The sequence below is a fragment of the Podarcis cretensis genome, assembly GCF_951804945.1.
Source record: "Podarcis cretensis genome assembly, chromosome: 2".
Classification (NCBI taxonomy): Eukaryota; Metazoa; Chordata; class Lepidosauria; order Squamata; family Lacertidae; genus Podarcis; species Podarcis cretensis.
In genome coordinates this window covers 64558364-64571795 of record NC_137171.1, presented here as the reverse complement: position 1 = coordinate 64571795, position 13432 = coordinate 64558364, and the positions used below count along the sequence as shown (strand labels likewise).

The window sequence follows — 13432 nt, the reverse complement described above, 5'->3', positions numbered from 1 at the left end:
CAGATCAGCACCACAGCAGGGAGGAAAAGATGGAAGCTTTACTACTCTCCCCACACAAACATACCAGGACTCGGGGAGCTCACCCTGGCAATTTATAGAAAACAAAGCCTGCACACACAAGCAGCAGCAGAGCAAGCCAATTGGGTGCCTGGGGCAGCACGCATGCCCTGTGCCGGGACATGACAGGACAGGACACTCCACAGTGCCTCCAAGGAGTCTGCCTGCCTCCTCTCACTCACCCACCCTACAGCTGAGGGGAAGGCAGAGGGCGGACAGTTTGGGGCAACGTGAAGCCTGCGGGCGCCGAAGTCATCATGTTACTCCCAGGAGAGACACTTGGCTCAGGTGCGCTGCAGGCTCGGTGGTGAGTGCCACCTGGCATTTTGTCACCCCCCTCAGTGGTGACACCCAGGGCAGCCCGCCTCCACCACACACCCCTTCCTCCACCCCTGCACACAAGCAAACAATGTGATTAAAGACACAGGCCCTGAGGGAGTCTGGGGTGGTGTTGGTTTGAACATAAGGCTCATTTACTGTAGTGAAACCTGCTCCCAGATTAATGCTCACCTAGCACCAGGTCCTTTGTAAGCCTGTCAGCAGCCTGGCACGCTCCTGCAGTAATCATGTGTGGAACGCTGAAAGTTCAAGGGTACAGCAATCAAATGTAGGAAAATCACTTTACTGGCATGCATGTGTGAGCCAGACCTTTGCTTCCATAAGGGAATCCTGGAGGAATTCAGTGTGTCTAGACTGCCAGTTACAGCTGTTTCCCAGCAAGACCTTTGAAGCGGGATAGAGCTCTCCTCGCCCTTTTCCCCTTCATGTGCAGTCATCCAGAGCCTAGCCCTGAATATAGATTGATACATTATCCTCACTGAATTTTGCAGTCTGCTGCTGCTATTCACAAAAGATTTATTTATATTTGGAAGAGGGTGGCTGGCCTGCTTAATCCTGTAATCTTTCCAAGGTAGAACTGTAAGTAATAACAGGTATTAAAACAAAGGTGAAATGGAGCAAAGCTCTGAGTGGCACATTTCAGATCCTTTTGGCATGCACTGCTAGATAGTCAGGCCTCTGCCTCTAATCTTCACTCTGGTTGGAGTCCTCGCTGCTCCCCTGGCCTGGGTGCCCTTTGTCACTCCCTGATTGGGAAGGGCATGCTAAGCTTTCTGTCCTTTTTGTCCGAAGTGATTTCTCAGACTTTTATCATCTAGATGCAATGAGCTAAAGGTCTTTAGGTGATGTAACTCCGTGCTCAGTTTACACCATGTCCCTTCCTGTTATCTAATAAGGCTGATTCTGAAAAAGTGAATGGCGTAAAAGGAAGATAGGGCACAAAGCAACTCCCTTTCTGAACACTTGGATTGATCCAAGCCTTAAAGTCCATTGAGTTACACACACTGTAATTGACCAGAAAACAGTGGCCACAGCATCAGATGGGTCCTTAGGTTATATAATTCTTGCCTACCTTCCAGAGGCAAGCATAAAAGCCCTCTGCTCTAACTATGTAGACTAAATACATGGATGGGAAGCTTAGATGTGGACAATTACTACATGTGCAAGCTTTGTGCACAATGCAAACAACAAATATGAGTTGGTGGAAGTCACAAGTGCTATTCAGGTCCTGCTTGCAGTCCCCCCCCCTTAGGCACCTGGCTGACCACTGGGAAAACAGGATGCAGGACAGGATGGGCCTTTGATCTCATCCATCACAGCTCTCCTTATGTTCTTAAGAACAAGCAAAAGTTTGGCCATTATGGGTTTTTTTGTCCTTTTTTAAATATTAAGAACATATTACAAAACAGCAACCCTTAGCACAATATCCCATGTCAAAAACAGATTGACAGACATCACATCAATATAGGTTTGTGCCAGACAACTTCTTTATTGAACGTTCACCCTGATTTGCTTGCACAAAGCTTATATAGAGGTTAGATTATATCTGGTTTTCATTGAGCATTCATTCTGATTTGTTTGTGGGGAGGTGCTACATCAACAAACATTCATCACAATCTGCTTTCAGGGTGTTCATACAACTTCTTATTCATCCATTCCTATCACACTTTTCAATGCATTTCCCCCTCACTTTTCAAACCGCAAAATGGCCAATTCTTTTTATTTTGAAGTGAATTTATTGCTCTGGGGGAATAAAACCCATTACAGTGGAACCTCTACTTACCACCATAATCCATTCTGGCGGCCCGTCCTTTAGGCAAAACGGGTCTCTGGTAGAAGCACCATTGTGTGCATGTGCAGACGGTGGCAGCTGCTTCTGCGTGTGCGTGAATTGTGGCAAACCCAGTATTTACTTCCAGGTTTGCCGTGGTCATGACTTGGATCGGGCCTAAGTAGAGGCGGTCGTAAGTAGAGGTTCTACTGTAATTTGTTTTAAGTGCACAAACCGAAAGCGTCAGTATGTGCTTGAATCTCTCCCTCCAAAACTGTGGCAATCTGAAGGCCCCCATGTAGCATCATCAAATCCGAGTGGGAAGAGACCTTGAGGCTCAGGTGGTGCAAGCCCCTGCTGAATGCAGGGTCTACTTTTGCTAGGTGGCACACAGAACGTCTGATCAACCTTCACTTGTTTTGCAGGCCCTCCAGTGAATGTCAGCTGCAATATTTTCATCAACAGCTTTGGATCTATTGCAGAAACCACTATGGTGAGTAAAAACAAAATATGGAACCTATGCATACCATATCCAGATCATGAGACAGGTACTATAAGCAGCATGTGTTATTTGCATTTCACGCGCTAGAAAAGATAAGTGTTTATCTCTCTGTTCCCATGTTTCCCCCTTTTCCTTCCTTGTCAGCAATGGATAGCAAGCTCACTGTATCACTGCTGACAGGATGGGTCAGGGTTTTGTGTTAGGAGCAGAATCTCTCCACACAGAAGCTGCAAATGAAACGGGCACCTGGGCTTCTTTGGAAGCTGTGCTACTTCCCAGAGCAGCGTTTGGGGAAAACTACAACAACAAACCTGGCTAACGGCAATGTAATCTGCTTTGCTAACCAGACAAAAAAACCAGAAAGCTCAAGAGTTCCAAAGGGTGCTACAGGTTTCAAAATATATTCAACCCTTTGGATGCATTTAGGTGCAATTTAAACAGTATTTTAAATTCATCCAGGCTTTGGGAGATGTAAAAACACCGACCCTCCTACCATGTTGACCAGTTGCTGTGTTGAGGGCAGTTCTAAAATCATGATTAGATTGTTTCTTATTGTAAAGCACCCTTTGTTCTGCAAGGGAGAGTGATGAAATACAAATATGTTATTTGCATCCTTTACTTATCGTATTAGTTTGGTAGAAAGACACACTTGCTCATGTGATCACCATGAGTGGTGCAAGCTGGGAATGCTGTCCACACTGAGGTGGCAAGTACTGGAGGGAGTGGGGGAGAGAAATTTGAATTAGTTTGCATTTAAAGTTGAGCCTGCCCAATTCACACTGAAGCAATCTGAAGCAATATAGGAACTAAAACACAGTCATTCTGTGAAATTCACACTTCCTATGAATTTTGCAATTCAGTTCTCCAAACAAATGAGGTGTACAAAAATGCATCTAGTGGGATAAAATGTGTCTAAAAATGCATATGTTCATGCAAATAACACACAAAAATGCATCATATGGGGAGAATTGATTAGCAGAAATGTGTACAAAATGGCATAAAGTCATGTGTACAGTAGCAGAAGATCACATCTAAAGATTGGAAAGATGAGAAACTGAGAGAAACCAAAATGGAAAAGAGTCTCCCATTACTATATGCACCACATCATTCTTGATTTCCAAGTCACAAAGTGCTCTCACTTCTCATCATGTCTGAGAGGAAGCTGAAGATAAAGTATCAGCAGACATTTGAAGCTGAGATGGCTGTAATTCTTGAAATATAGTTTCCAGTTTTAATAATGGTATTTAATTGAAATGCACCATTTTTCATTAAGGAATGCAGGTTGCCAGTCATTCCTGGTGACAGACAGAAAAGCAGTTGCAGCATATTAGCTTTTCAGTATACAAAAACATGAAACCAGTCACTTCCAAATTGAACTGCGATTGTATTTTCATGTCATTTTTGAGTTTCATGTGGAAAACTAAAATTCTTAGCTTTTGGTTTTCTAAACAGATGTAGCCAGCAGAGGCTGATGACTCCTACACTTTTGTTTTGGGATCACTATGAGAATACTGCTTCCCTTGGGCTGAAATTTACATAGTTATTACAATTTCAGCTTTTATCTAGAAAGATCATTAAACTGCCAGTATTGGGGGATTTTAGTTCACACATAAGACATTAATGTTGACATTTAAAGACACTAGAGGCAGTCTTTGCAGCACACAAATCAGTAGCTATCATTATGTCAACATGCAAAGGTCTAATGAGTTCACAAACACAGTTTGGGGCACAATCCAAAGGAGAATAATAGGAGCTGGAAGGAGTGCAGGAGCCATCAATAAAGGGCAGGCATTCTCAGGAGAATAGATGAGCAGGAACTCTGGGAAGCAGGTCTGTATTCATCAAAAATTAGTGGGAGTAATGAAAAAGATGTCACAAGTGGGGAGTTTCTAGGAGAAGGTTTCCAGCTCAGTGGAATTCACAAAAGAGAAGATACAGCTAGGAAGAAAGGTGCAGGCTACTGTAGAAAATGAATGAAACAGAGGAGAATCGTAGAATTGTAGAGTTGGAAGGGAACCTCAGGGTCATCAAGTCCAGCCCCCTGCAATGCAGAATAATTGGGTACAGAAGGCAAACCCATCTTAAAGTCATAATCCTGAAAGATCTTAATGTGGTGCTCTTGGCCAATTTATGTCCCACTGCCTATCAGTTAAGGTAACACATTCCCTTCAAGCTCTGCAGTGTTGGCCGGCTGTCACCAGTTCAAGGAAATAACAACAGTTCTAGTTGAGATTTAGTTGAGAGTGATTCCTGCACTGCAGAAGGTTGGACTAGATAACCCTCAAGGTCCCTTCCAACTTTATAATAATGGTTCAGCCAGTGTCCTGGAGCCACAGCCGAATGATTAAGGATGAGCACACTGCAGCTGAACCCATCTACATTGAAGGAGGGATAGCCAGATACCATCATTTCCTAGGAGAGGGAGGCAGACTTGTCATTGGTGTCATTTCTCCATCCTTAGTCAACCAAGTTCAGAGTGGGAGGTCCTACCTTGTTCTTCCACATTCAGGTTCTAGGAACAGCCAGGAGTGCCTCCCCCCACCCCCACATCACCCCATCTTTGGTTGCTCCATCAGCTGAGCCACTTTTCTGGACAATGAGGTTTTGGAAGCCGTCGCCTGTGCTTTTGTAGCGTCACAAGTTCTGCATGTGGCTGGCTGTGCTCGGAAAATGTTTGGAAGCTGCCTTTGGTGCACAACGTATCTTTTTATGGGAATATGGAAATGTGAACATGTGATACGTTTCAACAGTCTTGTATTTACCAGAGGCAGTTTCTATTTTTCTGGTAAAACGCCATTCCTGTTTTGTTCCTATATTCACAAACACACACCAGAGCTCCGTCCACTCCAAGGTCTCTTGTTCAATCTCTGGAAGGGATGCATATGCATTTTGACTCTAGTACGCAGGCATCTAAAATGACAATATGCTCCTACCCTTCTGCGGCACCGCTGCCTATCTGCATAGCTAATGTTGCTGAACGACTGAGTTGCAGCTGTTCTTTCCTAAGTACAACTATCCATGGTGAGATTAAATACCTTGTTAAACATTTTTCATTGGGTGCACTTTTTCAGGAAACCGTTACGGTCAGCTTAATATAGCACAGGAGTTAAAGGCTCTTCAGACAATGCATAGTGGGGAAAAGAGGGAATGATGTTCGATGTGAAAATAGAATAGGCATGTTAGAAGTCTGCAAGAGCAATATTATTACTTGGGAATTGTGACATATGAGGCCAGGTTTCTCTTAAATGCTTCTGGACCCAGTTCAGTGGTGATGTCCTTAACCTATACAGCTCACCCTGAACATCTTCCTATATATCCTTGGGCCTATCACCTTTCTTTAAGAGTCACAAGTTAGGAGTCAATATGGAACAGGGACTTTATATTGGCGGCACCTTTATTGTGACCATTTCCCCCCATGTCAATCGTGATTTAGTTTTAGAACATCTTATAAGACATTCCTTTTCTAAAAACAATTGTATGGTTCAATTTTGATGTGGCAATGATTTGGATTATAATGCAGTGTTGTTGTGTACAGTTGTCACAGTGGGTTGCATTCAGTGGTGCCCATGTGCAAGTAGAATGGACCTCCACTCATGCAACAGGACTTTATCTTCCTTGCCTCCCCCCTGCATATCCTCAAAATCTGCTCTGGAGAGATGGGGGACCCAATGGATCTGATTCTGGGGGTACATGGAGCACTTCAGGAAGGAGAAAAGGAAGATCAATTCCCTCTGTATGAGTGGAAATTCACACGCACATAGTTTTGCTTGATTTCCCCCCCTTTTTAATTTCTTTTGCAATGTCTTCAATTTTGTAAGTTGCTTTGATTTTTTTTTTTTAAGGCAGAATAAAATATTTAAACCTGTCAGTATTATTATACGTACAGGAAATAAATAAAGCAGAACCAAAACAGGATTACTTTGCACTCCCATCCCTTATGACTTGGACATCACAAACAGAGTGGGAATTCTGAGCATGCCAATGGTTTCCTCTTGTCCTGTACTAAACAGTTTGGGTAGCCTAAGGATGTGGACTGGATTTTTTTTTTGGAGAGGTGAAACTGGCCATTTGTACTCCTGTCTCTTGCCCTTCTCAACTGATTGAAGAGGGAGAACTGGCATTGTGAGTGGCTGAGGTTCTAAATGCTTCCTTGAGGGAGGTTATGGAGGAAGCTGTTGTGAGACCTCTCTTTTAAAAAACCTCCACTGGATCGTCCCAACCTAAAAAACTATTTCCAGTCTCCAATTCACCATTCCTGGGCAAGGTAATGGAGCATGTAATGACATCTCAGCTCCAGGTATTCCTGAAGGAAACCAATTGTCTGGATCATCAATCCTGCTTCTAGCCTGGATATGAGAGTGAAACAAGGGCGGAAGACCTACCTTGGGAAATTGACAGGGGGAGCGCAACCTTTTAAACCTAGAACTCTCAGTGATCTTCAGTGCAATTTGCTATAATAATAATAATAATAATAATAATAATAATAATAATAATAATTTATTATTTATATCCCGCCCATCTGGCTGGGCCTTCCCAGCCACTCTGGGCGGCTTCCATAAAAACCAAAAATACAGTAAAATCACACGTTAAAAACTTCCCTGAACAGGGCTGCCTTAAGATGTCTTCTGAATGTCAGGTAGTTGTTTATCGCTTTGACATCTGCTGGAAGGGCGTTCCACAGGGTGGGCGCCACTACCGAGAAGGCCCTCTGCCTGGTTCCCTGTAGCTTTGCTTCTCGCAATGAGGGAACCGCCAGAAGGCCCTCGGCGCTGGACCTCAGCGTCCGGGCAGACTGATGGGGGTGGAGACGCTCCTTCAGGTATACTGGACCGAGGCCGTTTAGGGCTTTAAAGGTCAGCACCAACACTTTGAATTGTGCTCGGAAACATACTGGGAGCCAATGTAGGTCTTTCAAGACCGGTGTTATATGGTCTCGGCGGCCGCTCCCAGTCACCAGTCTAGCTGCCGCATTCTGGATTAGTTGTAGTTTCCGAGTCACCTTCAAAGGTAGCCCCACGTAGAGTGCATTGCAGTAGTCCAAGCGGGAGATAACCAGAGCATGCACCACTCTGGCGAGACAGTCCGCTGGCAGATAGGGTCTCAGCCTACGTACCAGATGGAGCTGGTAAACAGCTGCCCTGGACACAGATTTGACCTGTGCCTCCATGGACAGCTGTGAGTCCAAAATGACTCCCAGGCTGCGCACCTGGTCCTTCAGGGGCACAGTTACCCCATTCAGGACCAGGGAATCCTCCACACCTGCCCGCCTCCTGTCCCCCAGAAACAGTACTTCTGTCTTGTCAGGATTCAACCTCAATCTGTTAGCCGCCATCCATCCTCCAACCGCCTCCAGACACTCACACAGGACCTTCACTGCCCTCACTGGTTCTGATTTAAAAGAGAGGTAGAGCTGGGTATCATCTGCATACTGATGAACACCCAGCCCAAACCTCCTGATGATCTCTCCCAGCGGCTGCATGTAGATGTTGAAAAGCATGGGGGAGAGGACAGAACCCTGAGGCACCCCACAAATGAGAGCCCAGGGGTCTGAACACTCATCCCCCACCACCACTTTCTGAACACGGCCCAGGAGGAAGGAGCGGAACCACTGTAGGACAGTGCCCCCAGCTCCCAGCCCCTCAAGACGGTCCAGAAGGATGTTATGGTCGATGGTATCAAACGCCGCTGAGAGATCCAGCAGAACTAGGAAACAGCTCTCACCTCTGTCCCTAGCCTGCCGGAGATCATCAACCAGTGCGACCAAGGCAGTTTCAGTCCCATGATGAGGCCTGAATCCCGACCGGAAGGGATCCAAATGGTCCGCTTCTTCCAGGCGTGCCTGGAGTTGTTCGGCAACCGCTCGCTCTATCACCTTGCCCAAGAATGGAAGATTTGAGACTGGGCGATAGTTGGCCATTGTGGCCGCATCTAAAGATGGTTTTTTAAGAAGCGGTTTAATAACTGCCTCTTTCAGCGGGTCTGGGAAGGCTCCCTCACGGAGGGAAGCATTCACCACCCCACGAAGCCCATCGCCCAGTCCTTCCCGGCTAGCTTTTATAAGCCAGGATGGGCAAGGATCCAGGATACAGGTGGTTGGTTTCACTCGTCTAAGCAGCCTGTCCACATCCTCGGAGGTAACAGATTGGAATTGATCCCACTCAACTTGACTAGACAGTACTCTAGCACTCTCCCGCCCTGGCCCTGCTCCCACGGTGGAGTCTACTTCTTCCCGAATCTGAGCGATTTTATCTGCAAAAAACTTTGCAAAATCATTGCAGGAGAACATGTGGCCCGTACTGGGCCCCGATGTTACAGGTGGTTCCGCTAAATTGTGAACCACCTGAAAAAGTCTCCTGCTGCTGTTTTCTGCAGATGCAATAGAGGCGGTGAAGAAATTCTTCTTCGCCGTTGTTATCGCCACTTGGTAGGCTCGACGTTGAGCTCTAACCTGTGTCCGATCAGATTCGGAATGAGTTATCCGCCACCGGCGCTCTAGCCGTCTCAACGATTGTTTCATTGCCCTCAGATCCGTGGAAAACCACGGGGCTCTCCGGGCTCCATGCAATCGGAGAGGGCGCTTCGGAGCCAAACAGTCAATAGCCCTGGTTAACTCCACATTCCAGCGGGCCACCAGGGAATCAGCTGAAAGGCCATCAACATGGGATAAAGCATCCCCTACCACTCTCTGGAAACCATTTGGATCCATTAAGTGGCGGGGGCGGACCATCCGAATTGGTCCCACCTCCCTGCAGAGGGGATGGGTCACAGAGAAGTCCAGTTGCACCAGGAAGTCATTCTGAACCATCCCATGGAACTGGGATTAATATATATTATGTTTTGGTGACTCCAGCCATTGCTGGAGGGGAGGATTAAGAACACATTGCGCTAAGGCTCTTTCACCCCCTGGCCAAGGTGCCATTATGTTTCCAACATCTATATGAAACTGCTGGGTGAGTTTGTCCAGAGATTTAGTTGTGTCATCAACAGGCTGATGACACTCAACAACATCTCTCATTTTCACCTGCCCTTGAAGATGTGGAAGAAGTAAAATTTGGACCAGGTAAACAGACTGGAGCTTAAATCTGACAAACTATTGTCTGATTTGAGGCTGTACTGATCCAAATGCAGGGGTTCAGCTTGTTTTGGGTTCACAGTTTGGGAATGCTCCTAGGTCCAGCATTCTCCTAGAATGGTGGCCTTGGGTAGTTTTCAGGATCTTCTCCTGATGTCCCAGCAAAGTCCCTTCTTGGGGAAATCAGACCTTTTCATGGTCTTTCACACCCCATCCACATTTGGTATATGTAAAATTCTGTATATAGGGCTCTCTTTAAAAGATGTTCAGAAATGTTTCCAGATTATTGTGTGGTGCCAGATTACTGTGTAGTGTAAAGCATTATTTACAACAGGGCTGTTTCAGCTGTACTGGTTGCTACCAATTTGCTTCCAGGGCCAAGCCAGATGGTTGGTTTTAAGCTTTAAGGCTCTGAAAGGTCTACCTCTTTCCATATGAACATGCTCAGGTGCTTCACTCAAGAACTGAAACCCAACCACACACCCACACTCACTGTCTGAAGTATGGTAAGTGGAAGCATGACACAGTTTTATTGATGCAGTGCCTGGGTCTCAGAAAGTCCTTCCCAAAGAGGAGGCTCCTGTGGTAGGACATCTGCCTTGAATGCATAAGTTCCATGATTTAATTAACCAGCATCTCCAGGTAGGACTGGGAAAGACACCCGTCTGCAACTGCTGCTAGTCAGGGTAGATCACATATGGGAGACCTGTGGCCCTCCAGATGAACTCCCATCAGCTCCAACCAGCCTAGGCAATAGTAAGGAAATATGGGAGTTGGAGTCCAACAACATCTGGAGTGCCATGTGATGTAGACAACACTAAGCTGGATGGAGTAATGATTTAACTCAGGAGAAAGCAGACTTCTATGTTCCCTTGCTCACTTTTTGAAAAGTGGCCAGATCTGTGCTGTTGGAAATGGTCCCTTTGTTGGCTTTTCTTTTACAACTTACTTTTCAGTGGATTGCTTTTAATGTTTGCTACTGCAAGCCTGGGGTCCACAATGGTGTCCGTGGACAGAGTGGCTGCCAAGTTTCTTTGCCCTCCTCTTTTTTATTTTTAAATGGGGTTGGAAAATTTGCTGCATTTTTGCCTGTGCTTCTTAGGAGAGATGCATTCTCTGTTTGTTGGGCAGGGAGGCTTGGAGGACCACCAGTTTTCTTCTGTGAAATTGACATTTTGTGCTACCCATAAAGGTAAAGGTAAAGGTACCCCTGCCCGTACGGGCCAGTCTTGACAGACTCTGGGGTTGTGCGCCCATCTCACTTAAGAGGCCAGGGGCCAGCGCTGTCCAGAGACACTTCCGGGTCACGTGGCCAGCGTGACAAAGCTGCATCTGGCGAGCCAGAGCCGCACACGGAAACGCCGTTTACCTTCCCGCTGGTAAGCGGTCCCTATTTATCTACTTGCACCCGGAGGTGCTTTCGAACTGCTAGGTTGGCAGGCGCTGGGACCGAGCAGCGGGAGCGCACCCCGCCGCAGGGATTCGAACCGCCGACCTTTCGATCGGCAAGCCCTAGGCGCTGAGGCTTTAACCCACAGCGCCCCTGCGTTTTCTTCTGTGAAATTGACATTTTGTGCTACCCATAGCAGTTTCTTAAATTTCCAAATGTACCCAGTGGCCCCAAAAGGTTGAGGATGCCTGTTGTAAGCCATCTTGAGGATCCATGGTGGAAAGGTGGGGTGGAAATATTAAGTAGCAGAATATAAATATTTGACTCAAAATGATGAATGGATATCAGACTGGTCACCCCTCCTAAGTAACTTCAAAGTTGGTAGCAAAAGTTACCAATGCAAGCTTAAATTAAAGATCAAGGGCTGACATTTGGAATCCTCATTCTATTGTGCCCTTTTGTATCTATATGATCTATATATAATTTGATCTATTTAAAGAAATCTTATTTGCTATCCATCTCACTTCAAAAGGTTAAATCAAATGTAACCTTATAGGAGACTGCAGTGCAACCCACAGCAGCTACAGAGATTAATATAAAGGGCACCAGAAACCAGAAGCTGGAAATAACCGAAAATAATTGTTAGGAGTCATCTGGGCACAAACTTTTCAATCAAAGAATGGACTTGGGGGGAGGGATAAATGGGTCATAATAGTCAACTTTCCGCTTACTAGCCACAAGTCTCAAAAAATGAGAAGAAGCTTATCAGAGCATTCAGAAGAAAGAACGGTCAGGTCATATATGATGAGGATAGTGCTTATGAGGAAAGACAGAATTTGCAACCATGGGTTTCCTTAACTCTAATGTGGATGTGGCTCCCCTTTTTTGGCCCATGGAAGAAGTACACAAGAGAGAGAGAGAGAGCAATCAAGTATAAAGAATGCTTATTTCAAGCCTAACTTTGTGGTGGAAGGAGGCTCACTCTGTGGATACATGTGCATAGAGACATGAGGGAGCTGCTTAATCTTTCCCTTATTCACGAATTCTCTAGCAAATGGTCCCATGCTGTCATTCACTACCCAACCCCAGTCATGTTCCAAAAGTAGACTGAGAAGCCAGTCTGAGAAGAAAGCACGAATGGGGCAAGGTTTCTACCTGAGAAGAATCAACAGCTGCAGGAGCAGTAGGCTTACCAAACCCTTCCCAGAAATCTGCCCCCTGCCCTTGCATCCTCATTACATTGGTTTGGATACACAAGTTCCCCAAGATAATTGCTATTTCTGGCCTCAGGGATCAGTTGTAATTTTGTGCATCGCAAGAGAGAAATGGATTCAAACTAATCCACTAAGGCAACTTAGGCTTGCACAGATATAACATTATGCTGGTGTTCTTGTTAGGGACATTGACTGCAGCTCCCCAGGAAGTATACAAGCAACCCCCTTTCAATATGTGTTTGACTGCAAACACACACACACACACCACACTGAACCCAGAAGTGACCTGAAAATGTTTGTTAAGAAGGCTGGGGGTTGTAGTTATAGAGAGAGGTAAACTACACTTTGAAGGGCACTTTGGGCGAAGCCATGTGATTTAAAGGTATGGTATGTATGTGGACCATAGAACCAGAGATAACTCAAGACATTTGATTCCTCAAACAAAAAAGAATTCAAATGTTGTTCAATAAGAAATTAAATAATTTCTACGTTGCTGACCAGGGCAGTGCATGCCTAAAATAACCTAAAGTGCAATCCTATTCATGTTTCCTCTGAAGTGAATTCTGCTGTTTTCATCCAGATTTCATCAAAGCTGTTTTGATTGGATTTTATAGATTTATATTTTATGGTCCTATGTATGGTGGTGTGATCATTTTTTGCTTTGGTTGGTACACCACCCTGTACATAAGTGCTGAAGGGAGATTGTAAAATGTTTTAATAATAATAATAATAAATAAATAAAAATTTATTTATATCCCGCCCTCCCCAGCCGAAGCCGGGCTCAGGGCGGCTAACAACAATAAAATAGTACAACATTCTAAGATCATTCCATTATAAAATTAATTCATTAATTAAAATTAAAATTAATTCATTATTTTAATAAATAGAGAATATAATATAATAAATGTGCTAGGGTTGCAGCCCCAAGTGACATTAGAGGTTTCACCTGAACCTCTCTCACTGTACATGTGTCATGTGTGAGTGCTGTTAATGTAAGATAGTCTTCTTCTTCTTCTTTGGCGATCACTCGTATTCGAGTAAGATTGTCTTCTATAAAAAGGGTTTTAACAGTGAGTCCATAAGTGAC

The 13432-nt window shown here is 45.1% G+C and overlaps 1 protein-coding gene across 2 annotated transcripts in view; it reads left to right on the top strand.

The window, feature by feature from the left end:
* The window catches only part of GLRA1 (glycine receptor alpha 1), a 92813-nt gene that overhangs the window by 45143 nt on the left and 34238 nt on the right, over positions 1–13432 (top strand). For both annotated transcript variants that reach the window (XM_079968290.1, XM_079968289.1), the window contains exon 3: positions 2593–2660. In XM_079968290.1, coding sequence (XP_079824416.1) covers positions 2593–2660 — 68 coding nt within the window. The remainder of the gene's footprint in view (positions 1–2592; positions 2661–13432) is intronic.